The 21053-nt window shown below is 45.3% G+C and overlaps 1 protein-coding gene across 1 annotated transcript in view; it reads right to left on the bottom strand.

Moving 5' to 3' along the window:
* Positions 1–15423, bottom strand: part of gnsb (glucosamine (N-acetyl)-6-sulfatase (Sanfilippo disease IIID), b) — a 41569-nt gene extending 26146 nt beyond the window's left edge. The window contains exons 1-3 of the mRNA XM_059966628.1: positions 15242–15423; positions 5192–5251; positions 4118–4321 (exon numbers count right to left, since the gene is read on the bottom strand). Coding sequence (XP_059822611.1) covers positions 4118–4321; positions 5192–5251; positions 15242–15355 — 378 coding nt within the window. The 5' untranslated portion in view covers positions 15356–15423. The remainder of the gene's footprint in view (positions 1–4117; positions 4322–5191; positions 5252–15241) is intronic.
* Positions 15424–21053: the final 5630 nt, after the last annotated feature.

Here is a 21053-nt window from a genome sequence, read left to right as displayed (position 1 = left end):
GTAGAACAGAGTGATCTAGGAATAATGGTGCATAGTTCCCTGAAGGTGGAATCTCATGTGGATAGGGTGGTGAAGAAAGCTTTTGGTATGCTGGCCTTTATAAATCAGAGCATTGAGTATAGGAGTTGGGATGTAATGTTGAAATTGTACAAGGCATTGGTAAGGCCGAATTTGGAATATTGTGTACAGTTCTGGCCACCGAATTATAGGAAAGATGTCAACAAAATAGAGAGAGTACAGAGAAGATTTACTAGAATGTTACCTGGGTTTCAGCACCTAAGTTACAGGGAAAGATTGAACAAATTAGATCTTTATTCTTTGGAGCGTAGAAGGTTGAGGGGGGGACTTGATAGAGGTATTTAAAATTATGAGGCTAGAGTTGACGTGGATAGGCTTTTTCCATTGAGAGTAAGGGAGATTCAAACAAGAGGACATAAGTTGAGAGTTCGGGGGCAAAAGTTTAAGGGTAACACAAAGGGGAATTTCTTTACTCAGAGAATGGTAGCTGTGTGGAACGAGCTTCCAGTAGAAGTGGTAGAGGCAGGTTCGGTATTGTCATTTAAAGTAAAATTGGATAGGTGTATGGACAGGAAAGCAATGGAGGATTATGGGCTGAGTGCGGGTCAGTGGGACTAGGTGAGAGTAAGCGTTCGGCACGGACTAGTAGGGCCGAGATGGCCTGTTACCCTGCTAATTGTTATATGATTATATGGTATTGGGTGGGTGGGAGGTGGTGGTGCTATTACAGACCACCCCAAGTGAGGCTCGAGCATGACCGTGTCCATAAGGAGATCAATGTGTCTTTGTGACCAACTGGACAAAGCACACACAATGAAGTGAGGGTATTTGAACACCTCTTGCCAAACGAGATGCAGCAACTCCCTCCACGTTTCTGTATGCGTGTGAGTCAATGCTGTGGTGAACTATGTGCCTGTCTGGACACGCCCCTCTGTTGACTGCTCCTGTGGCTCCTCCCACAGACCTCTGTATAAAGGCGATTGGAGGCACTGCTCCTCCCTCAGTCTCCAGGATGTCGTGGTCTCGTTTGCCGCTAATAAAAGCCTATCGTTCACCTCCCGTCTCTGAGAGTTATTGATGGTGCATTAAATGCAGGCAACATGTTCAATTTCCCCATCACTTCATGACAAACATTTGTCCTGTTGAAGATTCTCCGTGAGCCAAGGGCTTCAGTGGCAAGCACATTCCTGCTGAAATTTTAACTGTATTGCTGAGCACAAATGCGGATAACAACTTAATGCCTTACAGCTTTAAAATTCACGGGAACAAACCAGATTTCTTTTGATAAAGTCCCACATAGGAGATTAGTGGGCAAAATTAGGGCACATGGTATTGGGGGCAGAGTACTGACATGGATTGAAAATTGGCTGGCTGACAGGAAACAAAGAGTAGCGATTAATGGATCCCTTTCGGAATGGCAGGCAGTGACCAGTGGGGTACCGCAAGGTTCGGTGCTGGGACCGCAGCTGGTTACAATATACATTAATGATTTAGATTAAGGGATTAAAAGTAACATTAGCAAATGTGATGTCACAAAGCTGGGTGGCAATGTGAAATGTCAGGAGGATGTTATGAGAATGAAGGGTGACTTGGACAGGTTGGGTGAGTGGGCAAATGTATGGCAGATGCAGTTTAATGTGGATAAATGTGAGGTTATCCACTTTGGTGGCAAGAACAGGAAGGCAGATTACTATCTAAATGGAGTCAAGTTAGGAAAAGGGGAAGTACAACGAGATCTAGGTGTTTCTGTACATCAGTCAATGAAAGCAAGCATGCAGGTACAGCAGGCAGTGAAGAAAGCTAATGGCATGCTGGCCTTTATAACAAAAGGAATGAGTATAGGAGTAAAGAGGTACTTCTGCAGCTGTACAGGGCCCTGGTGAGACCCCACCTGGAGTATTGTGTGCAGTTCTGGTCTCCAAATTTGAGGAAGGACATTCTTGCTATTGAGGGAGTGCAGCATAGGTTCACAAGATTAATTCCCGGAATGGCGGGACTGTCATATGTTAAAAGATTGGAGCGACTGGGCTTGTATACATTGGAATTTAGAAGGATGAGAGGGGATCTTATCGAAACATATAAGATTATTATAGGATTGGACACACTGGCGGCAGGAAGCATGTTCCCGCTGATGGGTGAGTCCAGAACTAGAGGCCACAGTTTAAGAATAAGGGGTAGGCCATTTAGAACAGAGATGCGGAAAAACTTTTTCACCCAGAGAGCGGTGGATATGCCCCAGAAGGCAGTGGAGGCCAAGTCTCTGGATGCATTCAAGAGAGAGTTAGATAGAGCTCTTATAGATAGTGGGGTTAAGGGATATGGGGAGAGGGCAGGAACAGGGTACTGATTGTGTATGATCAGCCATGATCACAGTGAATGGCTGTGCTGTCTAGAAGGGCTGAATGGTCTACTCCTGCACCTGCTGTGTATTGTCTATTGTCTACTTCCTTCCAACAGACCATTTCTCCAATGCATCAAAACTATATCAAGCCCCTTTTAGTTTGCCTATTTACCAATTTCCATCCTTAAATGAAGGTTGGGTAGGCATCCATAGTGAGGGGTAGGGTGTCAACTCCCAGGACCTTAAATCTATTCACCTACGCTCTGGCCACTAGAAGAAGCAGGATATCCCAGTAGCCACCCATTTAAATTCCACTTTCCATTCCCATATTTCAATCCACGGCCTCCTCTACTGTCGCAATGAGGCCACGCTCAGGTTGGAGGAACAACACCTTATACTCCCTCTGGGTAGCCTCCAACCTGAGGCCTTTAGTTAGTAAGAGGCTTCAGCTCTCCAATATCTTCCACACTTGCTTCAATTTTAATATCTTGTGGTTCAGGATTGTTTTACATTTAATAACATTCCTATAGAAATCTCTATATTTGAGCTATATTAATGGCAGCATTTGTTACTGTACAAGCAGGCAATCTTCAAATGCCTACCAAGACATGACCATGTGTCTGCTCCAAACATCACTGGCACTAGCCTACTCTCCATCAAGGACATATACACAGAAAGGGTCAGTAACATTATGAAGGATTCCGCCCAGCCTGCTCATGGACTGTGAAGCTGGCCAACACCTCTACCCATAACCCACCCCTCCACACCCACAACCACCATCACTTTATCATTTCCTGTCTGTCAACCTATGTACAGACTCCCCTGTGCCTAGCATCACTTTATAGACGTACAATCAACCAGAGAAAAGAAAGACCATCCTACATGTTTATATCTATTGCGCTTTTTTAATTATTGTGTTCTTTATCTTCATAGATTTTTTGCGCTGCTTCGGACCCAGAATAATGACAATCTTTCGTGTTTATGCTTGTGTTCTGGAAATGTTAAACTATCTTAAATCTTGCGTCAGCGACTAGAAGGCTGGATTAAAGGAAGTTACTCAGAGCAAGCAATTTCATTCTCACCCAACACCCACGTGCATGCTGGTTCAGCGGCAGCCATTGGACGCAGACATTCCCCCAACCCCCCCCCCCACCCCCAAGTGTAGGGGAACAGAGACTGTTCACTGCCATGACTCCCACTGACAGTAATACACGTGGACAGTTGTGCTTTAACTAGCAAGCACCCCATCCCACCAGGGAGAGCAGTTGGGTCACAGCCAAGCCCAATCTAGAATACAAAACTATTTCTTTTTAATATACGATAAATGCAAAGTTCAATTAAGAACTTTTTAAAAGTGTAGCTGCCGTAATTCAGCAAATATACACTGCCAGCCTACATTTAGTAAGATCCAAGATTTAAAAAAAAACACACACACATTGAACATCAGCCACAAGATCAAGAATAACTTCCCTTCTTTTCCATAAAGCAAAAAAAGAGTGCTATTTTTTTTAAGTATATACCCACAGTAGTGGCACTAGACTGGTTTTTAATACCCTATTGAATGACAAAGCAGCACTCTTAATACTGCAAATGAGAACAGGCTTGATTTTTTGTGCACAAGTGGCTAAAGTGGAACATCAGCCCATAATTTTACAAAGCAGTGCTGAGATCCTTTCTCCCAAATCGGATTGAAATTTAACAACGCAACCTCCCAACATTCATGTTGTTGACAGGCCCGTGACTGACAGACCATCGTACCTGATTGAGGTATTTGCCTGCATAGAAAGTCTGGTATCCACTTTGCTTCAGGTAGACAGGGAAAGCATGTGGCTCCATGACTTTCTGCCATTTCACGCTGCTGCAGTTTCCACTCAGCGAGTTGTTCCGCACCAGGTTGTTGTGGGGATACTTCCCAGTTAGAATCGCACTGCGACTTGGGCAACAAAGTGGGGTGACAGTAAACTGAAACAGAACAAATGGGGCTCGGTGTGAGTACGAGTCAAAAGCAGAGACAGCACTGGCACATATCCTATTCGCGACCAGTCTCATACCAATGATCAGCGTGGAACTGTTGTATTGTGAAAGCAACACCTTGATGGAGACGAGGTGTACTGTGCTCCAACAATAACTGATAACTGCAAAGACTTAGTGACTCAGAGCTCATATTTTAAGTTTGTTGATTTCTAACGGAGTTTGAGGTGAACATTTTCAATGTAAAGGAGACAACAGGGCAGGATGAGCAAAGCTTTGAAACTTTGAGCTCAGACTGTGAGGAAGCACATAGATAGGACTCATTTGAACTTTTGGAGGAATAGACCAGCCAAAAGCCCATCCTTCAACTCCTCCTCCACCTGTGACCTTCCCCACATGACAGAACCTCCCCTCAGGGTATCTGCCATTTTTGTTGCCCCCCCCCACTCTCATGCAATGACCCCTCCAGAAGCTGCAGTAGGAACAGATGGATGGACACCTAGATCCCAAACTCCTCCTCTGCCACTGGTTTTGTCTCCTTCTCAGCTCAGATGAAAGAAGCCGAAATGTTAAACTGTTTCCTTCTTCACAAATGATGTTGGAAACTGTCAGTGTGCAAGGGAGCGAACAGTATTTAAGCAATGAGCTTGTTCCAGCAAGCTGTAAATAGTACAGTGGGAAAGCGTATAGTTTCCACTGCTATCCCCATCACGGTTTACAGTTGCTGACCAGTAACACTTCAGCATGCAACACTCAGCACCATTCTAGATCCAAGCAGAAGTTAAGTTCCTGTGATTCACAGTGTCAGTGCATGGTGTTAACCAAGTTGTGACATGTACTGTAAAAACTAGTTATACTTACTGCATTAGTGAAGGTAGCTCCTGCATCACCAATTAAAGCTCGAGTCTTCTTCATGGGAGTCTGAAACAGTGACACACAATACAGTAAGTGACATTGCACAAGTACAAACTTTACAATGTTCTAAACTGGGACCCACTCGAGACAAAAGTTGAGAATTGTTGCAGTGGAGGCCACATTTAAGCCCCTTGTAGATGTGGGACTTTAATATCAATGCACCTCACAATAGGATGCTGTCTGAAAAAGTAACTGCGTGAATCAGGGCTCTATGCAAAAAAGGTCAGCACCACAGAGCAGAGATAATATTTGTTCCCGGGTAACGGAATCCAATCTTAAAGATGCTGGAAATCTTCAGTAACACAAAATGCTGGAGGATCTCAGCAGCTCAAGCAGCATCTGTGGACAAAAGTGAATATTCGAGGTTTTGAGAAAGGTGAAAATTGTGTGCAGTTTTGGTCACCGAATTACAGGAAGGATACTAATAAGGTTGAAAGAGTGCAGAGAAGATTTACAAGGATGTTGCCAGGACTTGAGAAACTGAGTTACAGAGAAAGGTTGAATAGGTTTGTTCCCTGGAGTGTAGAAGAATGAGGGGAGATTTGATGGAGGTATATAAAATTATGATGGGTATAGATAGAGTGAATGCAAGCAGGCTTTTTCCACTGAGGCTAGGGGAGAAAAAACAGAACATAGGTTAAGGGTGAAGGGGGAAAAGTTTAAAGGGAACATTGGGGGGGGGCTTCTTCACACAGAGAGTGGTGGGAGTGTGGAATGAGCTGCCAGATGAAGTGGTAAATGCGGGCTCACTTTTGACATTTAAGAAAAACTTGGACAGGTACATGGATGAGAGGGGTATGGAGGGATATGGGCCAGGTGCAGGTCAGTGGGACTAGGCAGAAAAATGGTTCGGCACAGCCAAGAAGGGCCAAAAGGCCTGTTTCCATGCTGTAATGTTCTATGGTCTCTGCTCAAGACGTTTTGACTGTTCACATCCTTCTATACAATGTGCCTGACCTGTTAAGTTCTGCGAGGACTGTGTGTGTTACAGACAGCATTTAGTTTGCATTTAACATTCATCCATCCTCAAGACCTTCTGAAGTGTTCTTTCTCCCCCACCCTGCCCCAGTAGTAGGCAAGGGAAAAGAACACAATAGGGACAGTTACAATGGCCTTATGTCACTGCGTTTTGTAAAATTAAGATAAATTTTGTTCATAATAAAAGGTGCAAAACCTTTTACATTCATGGCCATTACATTCAGTAGTGTTAACTTTTTTTAAGAAAAGAAACTATTGTCACTCATGTGGCTGTCTAGGATGAGAATATTTGAGGGGCTTCCCCACCCCACTCGGCCCTTCCATTTGCAGTAGCAGACGGAGCCCAGGCCGTTGTTCTTCTCCACAGAACCTTTGCAACGGTTGACCTAAGCTTCAGCACATCTCCCAGCATCTACTCCTGCAGCCTGGAAGGTGGCAGCCAGCAGCGTTTCCTTATGGACATCTTGCCATGCTGGAAGACCAGCAAATTTCGGACAAACCAAAGGGAGTCTTTCACCAAGTTGATGACCTTTATGCCCACCTTGGTGTGGGTCTCAAGGAGCCCTCTGCCTCCATACTCTCTTAGCAAATCACCCATCTGTCCTTCTCTTCCCCAAGGCTTCTCTCACATGGGGTGAGGGGGGGGGGGGGTGATACATCCACAGGAAGGATCTGGCTGGGAAAGGCTCCCAGACAATCCTTAGCCTGGTCCCCATCACTTAACAGCATTCCTGCTGAAAACAGGAAGGCACCTGAAAGCAACATTGAGAGGTCAACCCATTTGTCCCAGAGTTCTTGATGCAAACATCAGGGTTTTCCCAGAAGGATCATCAGGAGAGGAAAAGTGATATACATCCTGGTACATTCAAGGCTTACTGAAGAGGATAAGGGAATGGATGGGTGGATAGTCAATGTAGCACCTCTAACATATACGTGTTCTCCAGAAGTGGTAGAAATGGACATGTCCTTATCTTGGCGCAGCCAGCAAGGGCGGCTCAATAACCACACCCAACACCACCCTCTCAAAATACAGCCAAAAACAGTTCATTTTATTTGACACCAAATAAATATAGATATTTTAACACCCATATTACCCATCACAATTTCATTGTTATTTTAGTTGGGCCTCAGTTGGAAAATCTTGACAAATTCAGGGCAATCCACTTTAGAAAAGGCATCAAGGTCCAGGAGGACTTGTGGAAAAGCTACATGTGAAGAGATTGGATGACTTACTCAAAAGTCACTGAAGATGGGGAAGTACAATTGTTCAAAGTTTTGAACTTTTTTCATGTTACTAAACTAGAAAGAGTGCAGGAATTAATTACCAAGGTGTAACCTGGACTTGGGACCGGAGATACAAGACAAGGTTGCGTAGAGTAAAACTTCATTCCCTGGAACATAAGAGATTGAGAAGTGATCTGATGGGAGGTATACAAGATCACAAGGGGCATAGACAGGATGAAAGCACAAAGTCTTGTCTCCAAGAAGAGGATACCAAAAACAAGACAGCATTGCCTTAAGATTAGAAGTGAGAGATTATAAAAAGGTGGGCGGGGGGGGGGGGCAGCTTCTTCATGCAAAAGGTGGTGCATATTCGGAATGAGCTGCCAGAAATGGTGGCCGAGGCAAGCACATTAGCAACATTTAAAAGCCATCTGGATAGGTACTTGTGTAGGAGATGTTTAGAAGCTATGGGCCAAATGCAGGCAGATGGAACTAGCTCACTGGGCATCATAATCAGCATGGATGAGCTGGGCTCACTTCTATGCTGGATAGATCTACAACTTTGTGAATAACGAGAAGTTTCTCCCACTGGCAAGTCATCAATGTAATCCCACAGTAAACTGCTATACGCACAAAGGTACTGGAAGAGCTCTGCAGGTCAGGCACAGGAGGGAAATGGACAGTCAATATTTGTAATTTTCCAGACCCAAAATATGACTCCACTATTTAAGAAGGGAGGGAGGTAAATGATGGCCAGAAAGCCTGATGTCAGTGGTTGAGAAGATATTGGAGCCTATTATCAAGGATGAGGTTTTGGGGTACTTGGGGCACATGATAAAATAGTCCAAAGTAGACATGGCTTCCTTCAGGGGAAATTTTACCTAAAATCTGTTGGAATTCTTTGAGAAAATAACAGGCAAGAAAGACAAAGGAGAGGTTTACTTGGATTTTCACAAGGCCTTTGACAAGGTGCGCAAATGAGGCTGCTAAGCAAGGAGCCCATGATACTACAGGAAAGATTCTAGCATAGATGGAAGATTGGTTGGTTGATATGAGGTAAAGAGTAGGAATAAAGGGGCCCCTTTTCTTGGTGGCAGCCTGTGACTAGTGATATTCTGCAGGGCAAACACGAGGAAATCTGCAGATGCTGGAAATTCAAGCAACACACACAAAATGTTGGTGGAACACAGCAGGCCAGGCAGCATCTATAGGGAGAAGTGCTGTCGACGTTTCGGGCCGAGACCCTTTGTCAGGGCTCAAATTGACAAACTGTCATGATGTTGTTCAAACTCATGACACCATCTGAAGGAGAAGTTGGGCTGGACCACATGACAACACATCATAAGGCCAGTGCTTCACTTGCTCCAGCAGCAGATGATTTCCGTAAAGATATTTCTGAACAGAATTTCCAAAAGAAAACCTTAAGCTACGAATGGGAAATGAAACTGTAAGACGGAGTGTGCCTGGCCTCGAGAGTTCATGGACACTCACAAGACCGTTTTCAGATCTACAAGCAAATTGTTTCTGGTCAGCATCACATGATTTGATAACTATTGCATGGTTCATTGTTTTATTGCCCCATATTATTGCGAGGGTGCAAGGGTTTCTGGGACTCAGTTCAGTAAACTCGCTATTAGATCCCAATGCTTTAAATAATTTGGAATGTACAAAATTTGCACTGGGAAGCATTTCCTTAGTGTACTTACTTGATTTAGGTCAGAATTTAAGGGGCAAAGAGCAGAGAAGGTACAACCTGTTGTAAAGCCAAATTCGGAATTAGGTTTAATATCATCGGCATATGTCATGAAATTTATTAATTTAATGGCAGCAATACAAAGCAATACATGATATAGGGGAAAACGCATGTATATTAAATAGTTAAATTAAAAATAGCGCAAAAACAGTGAGAGCGATTTCAGCCTGAAACATTGATTGTACTTTGTTACCTGGCCTGTGGAGCCTCTCCAGCATTTTCTGTGTGTCATGGGTTCAAAGTCCATTTAGGAATCAGATGTTCATGCATTTTTTTAAAAAAATCTGTAAAACTGCTTCACTTACATAGAGTGATAACACCCAGTCACCATATAAAGCTGTTCACACCATTGAACTTTACTGACACATTACAGATGTTACACACACCTGAACTCTGCATCAGGTGCACTCGGAGGGAAAAGACCCTAGGATGGGGCTGTGGTTAACCACAGGGAGACAAGTGAAAAAGAAAGCACCGGACAGCAGAGACAACTTGACCGGTTAGTTCACAAGACACGAGCAAGAACACCCGCGGGCCAATGCGCACCTCAAGCCCGCTCCTCCAATCAAAGTGCTCATGGCCTACCTCCTACTTCGAAGTTCAAAATACAAAGTAAATTTATTATCAAAGTACACAGATGCCACCAAATACTACCGTGAGATTCACTTACAGGCATACTCTGTAGATAAAGGAACAAAAGAATCAACATGAAGATACACGCAAACAAAAACCAACATTCAAGAAGACAAACCACACAAATACAAACACATAATAATAAAATCTTGTGAAATCAGTTTGAGGTGTGTCCAATAGTTGAAGGGTAATAACTGTTCCTGGACCTAGTGGTGTGGTGCCATTTCCCCGCACTATCCCCAAATCCCCTTAACATCCATAAATATATCAGTTTTAAAAATCTGTTTCCACAGGCCTCTCAAGTAAACATTTCCAAGGGTTCACTCCTATGTGAAGATAACTTGCCCAAGCGGATGTAGAAGGGATGTTTCCTACAGTGGGGGAGTCAAGGCCAGTAGGCACAGCCTCAGAACAGAGGGGTGTCCTTTTAGAACAGAGACGAGGAGGAATTTTTTGAGCCAAAGGGTGGTGAAACTGTGGAATTCGTTGCTACAGGAGGCTGTGGAGGCCAAGTCATTAAGTATATTTAAGGCAGAGGTTGATAGAACCCTTGATTAGTCAGGGCATGAAGGGATATGGGGGGGAAGAAGGCAGAAGATTGGGACTGAGAGGGAAAAATGACAGAGCTGACTCGATAGGCCAGAAGGCCCAATCTGCTCCTATACCTAATATTTCAAGAGGCATGTTCCCAGCTTAGACACTTCACCCTGAGAAAGCATGCCTCCCACATCTGAGATTCTGCAGATGCTGGAAATCCAGAGCAACACACAAAATGCTGGTGGTGGTGGAACTCAGTAGGTCAAGCAGCATCTGTGGAGAGGAATAGACAATCCATATTTCGGGCCTAGACCTTTCGCCAAGAATGACGAATGAAGGGTCTCGGCCTGAAATTTCATCTGCTTACATTCATCTCCATTGATACTACCAGACTTGCTGAGTTCCTCCAGCATTTCGTGTGCGCTAAAGCAAGGTACTATTTGCCTTTCTACTTCCCTACATCATGAGCACGTTAGCCGTGACTCATACAAGGACTGCCAGGTTCATTAGAACACTGGTGTTTTCCAAACTCACCACAAGAATCGATTTCTTTCTTTCTACTGAAGTGAATAGCCTCTTGTACCACCTTGTCCTCCATTTGCCACGTTGCTCCCATTCACTCAGTTGGACCCTCTCCCCTTGAAGGCCCTTTGCATCCTCATCACCACTCCCACTCAATGTTACCAGGGACCTCCTCAGCCAAGCTGTCAGTAAAGACCGACTAGCTGAGTCCCAGCACTAACTCTGTGATAGCAATCTGCCTGCATGAGAAGGTCGCCTTCATTCGATCTAACTCTCAATACACACCAGTGAATTGCCCCAATGCCCAATTCCTTTTGCTCAAAACTTGGCACTAGCTTTTGCAAATCCTTACCAAAAGCAAATCAATGGTCCAAACTGCACCCATTCCCTCTCAACTGCCCAACAAATCCCATAGACAAGGCAACCAATATTCACAAATCCCCGTTGACTCACATTGCTGTTCTTCTCACATCTTGACACCCTCTTTCATTACCTTCCAGTATCACCCCCAAATACCCATTTCAGCCAAGAAATCAGTTCTTCCCTCTTTACTGTCTTATTACCCCCCCCCCATTGTCTAAATATATCCATCGCATTTGCAACTCTGCAGTCTGTCCAAACATTCCAGAATCTATAACATTTTGGACAAACACTTATTTCGTCAATCCGCTAGGCCTCTCCATTTCCGGGCATTTTCCGTCTTCTTTCATATAGGTATTTTTAATATTTCTTAGTAAATTTTTGTATCTCACATTTATAGATCTTATCCTTTTCACATACCTGTGGACGCACTGGAAGTTTCTAGCCATTTTACTCCACCTTGCTTTATTAATTTCTTGGTCAACCCTCCAGTGCTGCTCAATGCACTCAGCCGCCCAACAGATTGGTTGTTCTCCAGATTCCAGCATCTACAATCTCCGGTGCATCACTGGGTCTAATGCATTTTCCTGCAACCGCCCAAAACCTCATTTACACTTAACACTATTTTTTCACCCATGATCTACGGCTGGTCTTTTTCTACTGTGACAAGAAGAAATGCATATTTGATACATGTTGGGTGGAGTATGATCCACTGTCATATTCCTTAATGCCATTTCTCCAACCTACCATCATTATTAGCCTAAACCAGGGGTCGGCAACCTTTACCACTGAAAGAGCCATATAGACCCGCTTCCAACAGAAAAGAAAACACTGGGAGCCACAAAACCCGTTTGACATTTAAAATGAAATAACACAGCATACAACGTTTTTTTTTGCCTTTATGCTATGTATAAACAAACTATAATGTGTTGCATTTATGAAATCGATGAACTCCTGCAGAGCAAACGAAATTACATTTCTGCATGCAACAAAAACATTTTGAACTCCAAAAAAAAGACGTTGGGTTGAAGGTTACTACATCGTTAGCCTACCTTGGATCGAAAAATTAAAAGAAATCGCGCACTGGCGGGTGTCAGGCATTGGCAGTGGTGACGTATATTAATAGCGATAAAAACACGTTGTAGTGGTGTGCTACACGCAGCGCTAAAATAACGACACAGAGTGGGTAAACTGCAGTCAAAGATAACTTTCCTCGAACTACACAGCCTTGCTTTTAAGCCTCTCTCAACCTGCCCCCCCGTGGGCGCGGATGCTCCAAAAGACACGTACTCACAAACCCCTGTAGGCTATCACCCTTAGCCGGAACGCTGGCAAATTGTGAGCCGGTTCGGATGTGCCAGGAAATGGGTCGCCACAACGTTTTATTTAGATTGTACAAGATCACCATAATCTTCAAATTTAGAATTACATTTCAAAAACTAACAAACTAACATAAAATACATTTTAATTAAATACTCATCATTTATTTTCCAAAGCCACAGGGAGCCGCAGCACAGAGATGAAAGAGTCGCATGCGGCTCCGGAGCTGTGGGTTGTCGACCCCTGGCCTAAACAGTTTTCCTTATTTATATCAGAATCCCTGACTTGCACTACATTCAGAGGCCTATAGAGAAATACTAGTGTTTTCTCTGCCTAACAACTGTTACAATTCTTTGAGGAAATAACAGGCGGGATAGACAAAGGAGAGTCGGTGAACGTCACTTACTTGGATTTCCAGAGGGCCTTTGACAAAGTGCTGTGCATCAGGCCGCTTAACAAGAGGCTGGGGTATTACAAGAAGGGCACGGATAGAAGATTAGCTGACTAGCCGGAGGCAGAGTGGCAAATAAAGGGAACCTTTTCTGGTTGGCTTCCAGTAATTAGTTTCAACAGGTACATTTAATGTCAGAGAAATATATCCAATATACATTCTGGAATTCTTTTTCTTCGAGGAGTGCCCCAAAGAATGAATGACACAAGTAGTTGGTGTTGGCTCCAGTTCTTTTCATATTACACATCTGGGGCTAAGAGGGTGAACAGCTTCAAGTTCCTCGGCATAAACATCACCAAGGATTTCATGTGGTTTGTACATACCAGCTGTATGGTGAAAAATGCACAACAGCGCCTCTTTCACCTCAAACAGTTAAAGTTTGGTATGGGCCCCCAAATCCCAAAAAACTTTCTACAGAGGAGCAATTAGGAGCATCTTGACAGGCTGCATCACTGCCTGGTATGGGAACTGTACTTCCCTCAGTCGCAGGACTCTGCAGAGAGTGGTGTGAACAGCCCAGCACATCTGTAGACGTGAACTTCCCACTATTCAAGATATTTACAAAGACAGGTGTGTAAACAGGGCCCGAAGGATCATTGGGGGTCCGAGTGACCCCAACCACAAACCGTTCCACCTGCTACCACCTGGGAAACAGTACCGCCGCATAAAAGCCAAGGCCAACAGGTTCCGGGACAGCTTCTTCCACCAGGCCATCAATTCTTGCTGATAACAAGAATTTCTTTGTAATTCTATGTTATATTGACTGTCCTGTTGTACATACTATCATAAATTACTATGAATTGCACATTTAGACAGATGCAACAAAGATTTTTAATCCTCATGTGTATGAAGGATGTAAGAAATAAAGTGAATTCAATCAGTGATTTGAATTGATGGCTCTGTTACCAAATTTCCAGATGGTACAAAGATAGATGGAAGGGCAGATAGTGCTGAGGAAGCAGGAAGTTGACATGAGATGAAAATGGGCAAAAAAGTGGCAGATGGAATATGGTGCAGGGAAGTATATGGCCATGCACTTTGGTAGAAGGAATAAAGGTGTAGACTACTTTCAAAGCAGGGCAAAAATTCATGAATCAGCTGCAAAGGGACCTGGGAGTCCTGCCGCAGGATTCTCTAAACGTTGAGTCAGAGGCGAGGAAGGCAAATGCAATGCGAGCATTCATTTCAAGAGGACTAGAATTTAAAAGCAAGGATGTAATGCTGAGGCACTTCACTCAGTATTGCAGGCAGCTTAGGGCCCTTGTGCTGCTCTCGGAGAGGGTCCAGGAGGTTGTCGAGAATCAGCCCAGGAATGGAAGGGCAAAGTTTGATTGCCCTGGGCCGATACTGGCTGCAGTTTGGAAGAACAAGGGGGATCTCATCGAAATCTATCAAGTATCGAAAGGTCTACACGGTGGATGTGGAGGGGAGGTTTCCTGTAGTTTGGGAGACTAGGAGCTGCGCACACTGCCTTAGAAAACAAGGACAACCCTCGGGCTGCAAATCGGAGGAATCCATTGCTACAGATTGCAGTGGAGGTCAAGTCATTTGGTATATTTAAAGCAGAGTTTGGTAGCTTTTGACTAGTAAGGGGGTTAAAGGTCACAGATAAGGCATGAGAATGGGGCTATCAGCCATGATGGAATGGCAGTGCAGATTCAATGGCATAATTCTAAGTCTTCTGGCCTATGCACTCCTTGGCTCTCTCCACATTGATTCTACCTCTCAGCCTGCTGAGCCAACTATTGTACCAATGCCATCCAGCTCTGTCCGTCCCTTCTAAACTGTAAGCTTACTCTTACTTTAACATTTTACTTCTCCGCTCACCTCCCCCCACCCCCCCCCCACCCCCCCCAAGCTGCCCAAAGAGAATTTCCCAGTCTGCATATTAATTAGATAGTGGGAAGGTTTGAAAGCTGGTGAAAGTTACCACAGGGATACAAACAAGTTCAACGACAATATGCTGGAGATTCATGGCGAGGCTGCCTGTGTCAAGGTAATTGATGCGTCAGGGATGCAACCCAAAGAATTTCAATACTAACCGTAAAGTTGACCAACTTTCTCACAAGAGAGACAAGTATAAAGTTCACGCTGCAAGCTCTAAGAATTACGAAACCTGCTCAGATGCAGACTGGAAGCGAGTAGTGGGAGGGCATCAAGTTAATTGAAGCAACTGTAGTTTTACAATTACCGTCAATACAAAGTTGCCACCACCTACCATTCCTCCCAGTTCCACATCCTGATCATCCGTTAGTATCAGCACGATATTATTCCTGGCGCAGAGCCCGAACCGACAGGACCCGACCAGGAACAAAAACGTTACCAACTTCATGACACGGGGCCAACAACTCCACGAATGAGCTAACGATCCGGCTTCCGGGCCCGAAACTTCGCAGGCTCACGGTTTTAATACAGCGGCGGGGCGCGCCTGTAATTGACATAACACCAAGCCAATCACTTGCACTGATAATGCATCCGTCTGCTGACGTTTGTGTTCAAGCCCCAATCAATTTGCAGGAGCTACAGCCAGGGTGCTGCCCCGGCCCTTTGCAGCTTATTAGCATAAAAGGGGGTGGTGCGTGCAATTATCTAGTGGCGTTTTGATCAATAGCATTGGTCATTGGATTTAATAACACCGAAATACTCCTCCCCTTTGATTGTCGTCATTTATATTATTTTGTTAAAGAAACTTTTAAACTATATACAGTTAGTATGAAAGGCAAGGCTAACTTCAGATGAGTTAGATCGTACGTTATTGTGGAAACAATCTGCTGGAGGAACTCAGCAATCTCCTCTAACGTTGGCATATTGCTTCAGATTCGAGTACCTGCAGTCTCCCGTGTCTTCTCGTCAGGTTAAAGATGTGTTGGGTGTCGATAGTCCAGCATCACTACTCCATTGTTGGCCAAAAGGAAAGCACCAACGAGCTTGAACGTTGGACAAACATCTTGCTTAGTGCAGATACAATCTATTATTTATACGTGGCATTATAATAGCATAATTGTAAGGCGTGATAATAACTTGAACTGAAACCGTAATTTAGCTGAAGTTGTCAACATCCAAATATGTGGATATATATTTTAAGCAGAAGGTGCATTTGGTGATATAAGGAAGTGAGAAAAGGTTTTTAGATTGGCAAATTTAAGCTTGTAAGTTGATTTAATATGTCCAAGGTACAGTGAAAAATTTTGTTTTGCATGCCATTCATATGAAGCACTTATTACAAAAGGGCATTGAGGTAGGACGGAATGCAGAATATTTTGCACTGTCTATCAAGATTAACAGTAGTTTTTGTGTCTTGTACTGCACCATTGCCATTCAAACAGCAACATTCACAACATACACCCACGTGGCCACTTTATTAGGGACCTCTAATAAAGCAGCCAATGAGTGTATGGTCACGGTCTTCTGCTGCTATAGCCCGTCCACTTCAAGGTTCAACGTGACTTGTATTTAGAGACGCTCTTCTGCACACCACAGGTTTATTTGAGTCAATGTCGACTTCCTATCAGCTTTCACAACTCTCTTCTACCCTCTCCTGGCCTCTCTCATTAACAAGGCTTCTTCACCCACAGAACTGCCACTCTCTGGATTTTCTTTTTATTTCGTTGTTATTTTGCTCGCACCATTTTCTGCAAACCCTGGAGACCCTTGTGTGTGAAAATCCTGGAAAATCAGCAGTTTCCGAGGTACTCAAACCTCCCTATCTGGCGGCAAAAGTCTCTGAGATCAAGATTCTTCCCCGTTCTGGTGTTTGGGCTGGACTACAACTGAACCTCTTGACCATGCCTGCGTGCTTTCGTGCATTGAGTTGCTGCCACATGATTGGCAGATTAGATACTTGCATTATTGAGCTGGTGCTCAGGTGTACTTCATAGAGCGGTCACTGGGTGTTTGTCAGTGACGATAAATTTCGTTCTGATTCTGATTACTGAGAACGTGCAGTGCAGGGAGACGGTAAGGTGCAAGACCAAACGGTGAGGTCACAAAATCATCTTCTCATAGTAGGGGACCGTTCAATTGTCTTATTACAGTGGGGAAGGAACTGACCTTTAGCCTAGTGGTCACTGCTTTCAAACTTTTTGTATCTTCTATGTGGTGGAAGGGGGGAGAAAGGAGAATGGCTGGGTGGGTGGAGTTACTTTATTGAGGCACTGAAAAGTGCAGACTGAGTCAATAGAGGAGAGGCTGGTTTCTGATGAATTGAGTTGTGTCCGTAACTCTGCCAGTTGTTTGCGATCTCAGAGCAGCGGCCATACCAAACTGATACGCATCCAAGTAAGATGCTTTCTACAGAGTTTCATTTAAATTTCTAATTTCTATTTCTAATTTCCAATGCCTAATTTCTTTAGTTTCATGAGGAAGTATAGCTCTTGGTGAGTTTTCTTGGCTAAGGATGTCTATGTGGTTGGACAAGCTATTGGTGGTGTCACTTGTCAGCTTTTAATGGTCTTGACCTCAGTACCAACGATGTGGGGAGGAGTATGTGCACCATCCTCTTCCCCCTTTCTGAAGTCAATGACCGGTCAATGCTCTCTTGTTCCGGCGGCACGAGGGAAAGGTTTTTGTCATAACAGCATGTCACAAGACTATCTATCTCCTTCCTGTGCTTCCAATCTGTGTCATTTAACACTCCTTGCTGTTATCATCTCAGAGGGTCAGAATGTAACTGCCATCACAAACGAGGAATGGCATTGCCTCTACTTTCTTAGGGGTTCACACAGATTCAGCATGTTTTCTGAAACACTGACAAGCTTCTACAGATGCAGAGTGGAAAGGATCCTGACTGCTTACACAGATGTTTCCAGAGCAGAGTGGAGTGCCAGTGAAATTGCATCTGCCACTGGCCTATTGAGAAAGTAAGCAAGCTGCAGCAGATCCAAGTCACTGCTCAGGCAGAAGTTGATGTGCTTCATGACCAGCCTCTCAAAGCACTTCATCACAGTGGACGCAAGTGCCACTGGACAAGAGTAATTGAGGCAGGTGACCACGTTCTTCTCGAGCACCAGTACGATTGAAGTCTGCTTGAAGCGGGTGGGTACTCCACACTGCTGAATCAAGAGGTTAAGGATGTTGGTAAACACTCCAGCTAGCTGATTTGCACAGGTCTTCAGTGTTCAGCCAGGTACACCAGCTGGGACAAACGCTTTCTGTGGGTTCACCCTGCTGAAGGCTACTCTCATGTCCGCCTCAAAGGCTGAAATCACAGGGTCGTTGGGGCTGTGAGAGTTTGTGTAAGTGCTTCCATGTTCTGTCAGTCAAAGTGAGCGTAAAAAGCATTGAGCTCATCTGGGAGTGAAACTCCATTGTCACATAGTTGTTTGGTTTTGCTTTGTAGGGAGTGATGGTATTCAAGCCCTGCCTCAGCTGTCGCGCATCATTCTGTATTTCAACTTTGGTCCAGAAATGCCACTTCACGTGTGACGTGACTTTCTGGAGGTGGTACCTGGATCTCGTGTACTTTCCTGAGTTGCCTACAGCAGATTGCGGATTCCTTGGTTCATCCGGGGCTTCCGGTTGGGGAAGATTCTGAATGATTTTGTGAGTCCTCGCTCATCCACGAGTGCCTTTATAAAGTCCGTGACAACTGTGGCAAATTAATTTCAATTCTCTGATGAGTCCTCGAACATGACCCAGTCCACTTACTCTAAGCAATCCTATAACCACTCCAACGAAACCCATGACCACCTCTTTGTTGACGCTGGACAACAGCTGGTATTGGCCAGTAAGGAATACTCACATTTACAATATGAAGGCATTTTCTCTGCAGGTCCCTCCCCACCTATGCCATTCCTACCCACCACTGCTACTTCCTCACTCCATCTGCATCATGAGTCCTGCTGGATTTTGATGCTACAGGTGCCTAGGAGGCTGGCAAAAAGGGTTTCAGCCTGAAATGTTGACAATTCCTTTCCCTGCACAGATGCAGCTCAGCTTGCTGAGTTCCTCCAGTAGATTGTTTATTCCTCCAACACCTGCTGTTACGATACACGCCCAAGCGCGCCGGCTTCCAGAATTTCAATGCTCCAGCTCTTTGGAGTACGAACAGTTGGCTCGGCCTCCTTAAGGAATCAGGACCATCCTGCTAAATGCCTGCTATGTTTTCGCACCAGCTTTTCAGTAAGTAAAGCTTACCTGAATAGAGGTTCAGTGATCAAACAGAAGCTTAACTCGGGTTATTGTCTAGCATCTTGTTCGATGCTCAGTTCTTGTTTCAGTCTCGTTACCGTGTCTCGATCCTGACCTCAGATACCCCAGCACTTAGGTCCTAACCGTTTTCGTCAAGATCTCTCGTCACCTCTGCAGTCTCTTGTGTCTATCTATAGTTACAATTTGGTCTTCCACATGAAGCAAGGCTACTTTTGCTCACATCTCCAAGGACAGTGCCCGAACAAAAATCAACAGTAGCAAAGGAATAGACAAAGAGTGCTGGAGGAACTCAGCAGGCCAGGCAGCATCTATGGAAAAAAGCATGTCGGCATGGGGCTGGGTGAGATGTGCGGGTTGGTGTTGGGGGGTGTTGGTGTGTGTGTGTGTGTGTGTGTGTGTGTGGTCGGTAGTGGGGTATATAACGACGTCCCACAAAACTGAGGATCCCTGCCATAGTCACACTTTTTAGGTGGCTCTGGAAGTCCAGCCCCGATAGCACAAGCACGCACAGTTGAGGCACGACCAGTAGCGCAAAGTCCCGATATTCTGTGCCCTGCACCACCAATGCCACTACACAACCCCCCCCCCCCAGATGTCTGTGGAATGCGACCCAGAAGCCATGGTGACCCTCTGGCTTACAGGCCGTGTCACGAGTCCGCAGCGTTGCACCGTGTCCGGGTGAATAAAACTCTCAGTGCTGTCCATGTCAAACAGGCAGCTAGTCCTGTGCCCCTCCACCAGGATGTCCATCATTGACCTTGCAAGCTGGTGTGGGGCACTTTAGTCGAGGGTTACGGAGGCCAGAGTTGAATCGCCGTCTTGGTGCCAGATAAGCACCCATGGGTCGGAGGCGGGGCAAGGTGGCACCGACAAAGATGGCCACCCCCATGTCTCGCACAAGGCGGGCAGGCAAGATGGCGGCAACCAAGATGGCCACCCCCATGCCTCACATGAGGCGGGCAGGCAAAATGGCGACCTCCATGCCTCGCACACGGCACTGCTCAACCCCGCTCGTGGTTTAGACTTACAGACCTTGGCGAAATGGCCCTTCTTTCCGCAGCTGAAGCAGGTAGCTTCTCGGGCCAGGCAGCGATTTTGGGGGCACTTTTCGAGTCCACAGAAGTAACGCTGCACGGACTTGCAACTGGCAGCAGCTGTGGTCGGTTTCGGGGAGTTTGTGGACTTGCGAGTGGCAGCAGCGGTGGTCGATTTGCTCGCGGGTGGCGGGGTCTGCAGCATCCATGGAACCGGCGGGGGATCGCGCGGCTGGACAGCGTTAGCATCATGCAGAGCAGCCTCCAGCGTGTCAGCCATCTCGATTGCCGAGCATAAGGTAAGATCGGCGTTTTCCAGCAGCCGCTGGTGCACATACACTGACCTGATCCCCGTAACGAAGGCGTCTCGTACCAGGAGCTCCGCATGCTGTTCCACCGTCAGTCCCCTGCAGTCGCAGGCCCGCACGAGTGTCTGTAGGGCCTGGACAAACTCAGCGCTCGACTCTCCGGCCCGCTGCCGCTGCGTCGCTAAGTGATGTCTTGTGTAGACGGTGTTCACCGGCTGCAGGTACTGTCTTTTGAGGGCGTCCAGTGCCCCTTGGTAGGTTGGCAGGTCCCTGATAAGGGAGTAAACTTTCAGGCTGACCCTCGAAAGGAGGAAAGGAGGATTTTGTGCATAATAGTGGAATCAGTCATGCGAATCTCCTGCAAGTATGATTGGAAGCATGCAAGCCAGAGTTCAAAGGCAAGAGCTGCTTCTGAGTTTTGAGGATCAATGGCCAATTTTTCCGGATGTAAAATACTTTCCATGTTTTAAAATTTCCAGCCAATAAAATTGATGTACCATCAATAACTCTCAGAGACATGAGTTAAGGTAGGCTTTTA

Source organism: Hypanus sabinus, chromosome 1 (assembly GCF_030144855.1).
Source record: "Hypanus sabinus isolate sHypSab1 chromosome 1, sHypSab1.hap1, whole genome shotgun sequence".
NCBI classification, from domain to species: Eukaryota; Metazoa; Chordata; class Chondrichthyes; order Myliobatiformes; family Dasyatidae; genus Hypanus; species Hypanus sabinus.
Note: the sequence above shows the minus strand (reverse complement) of the source record. Positions and strands in the feature narration are given on the sequence as shown.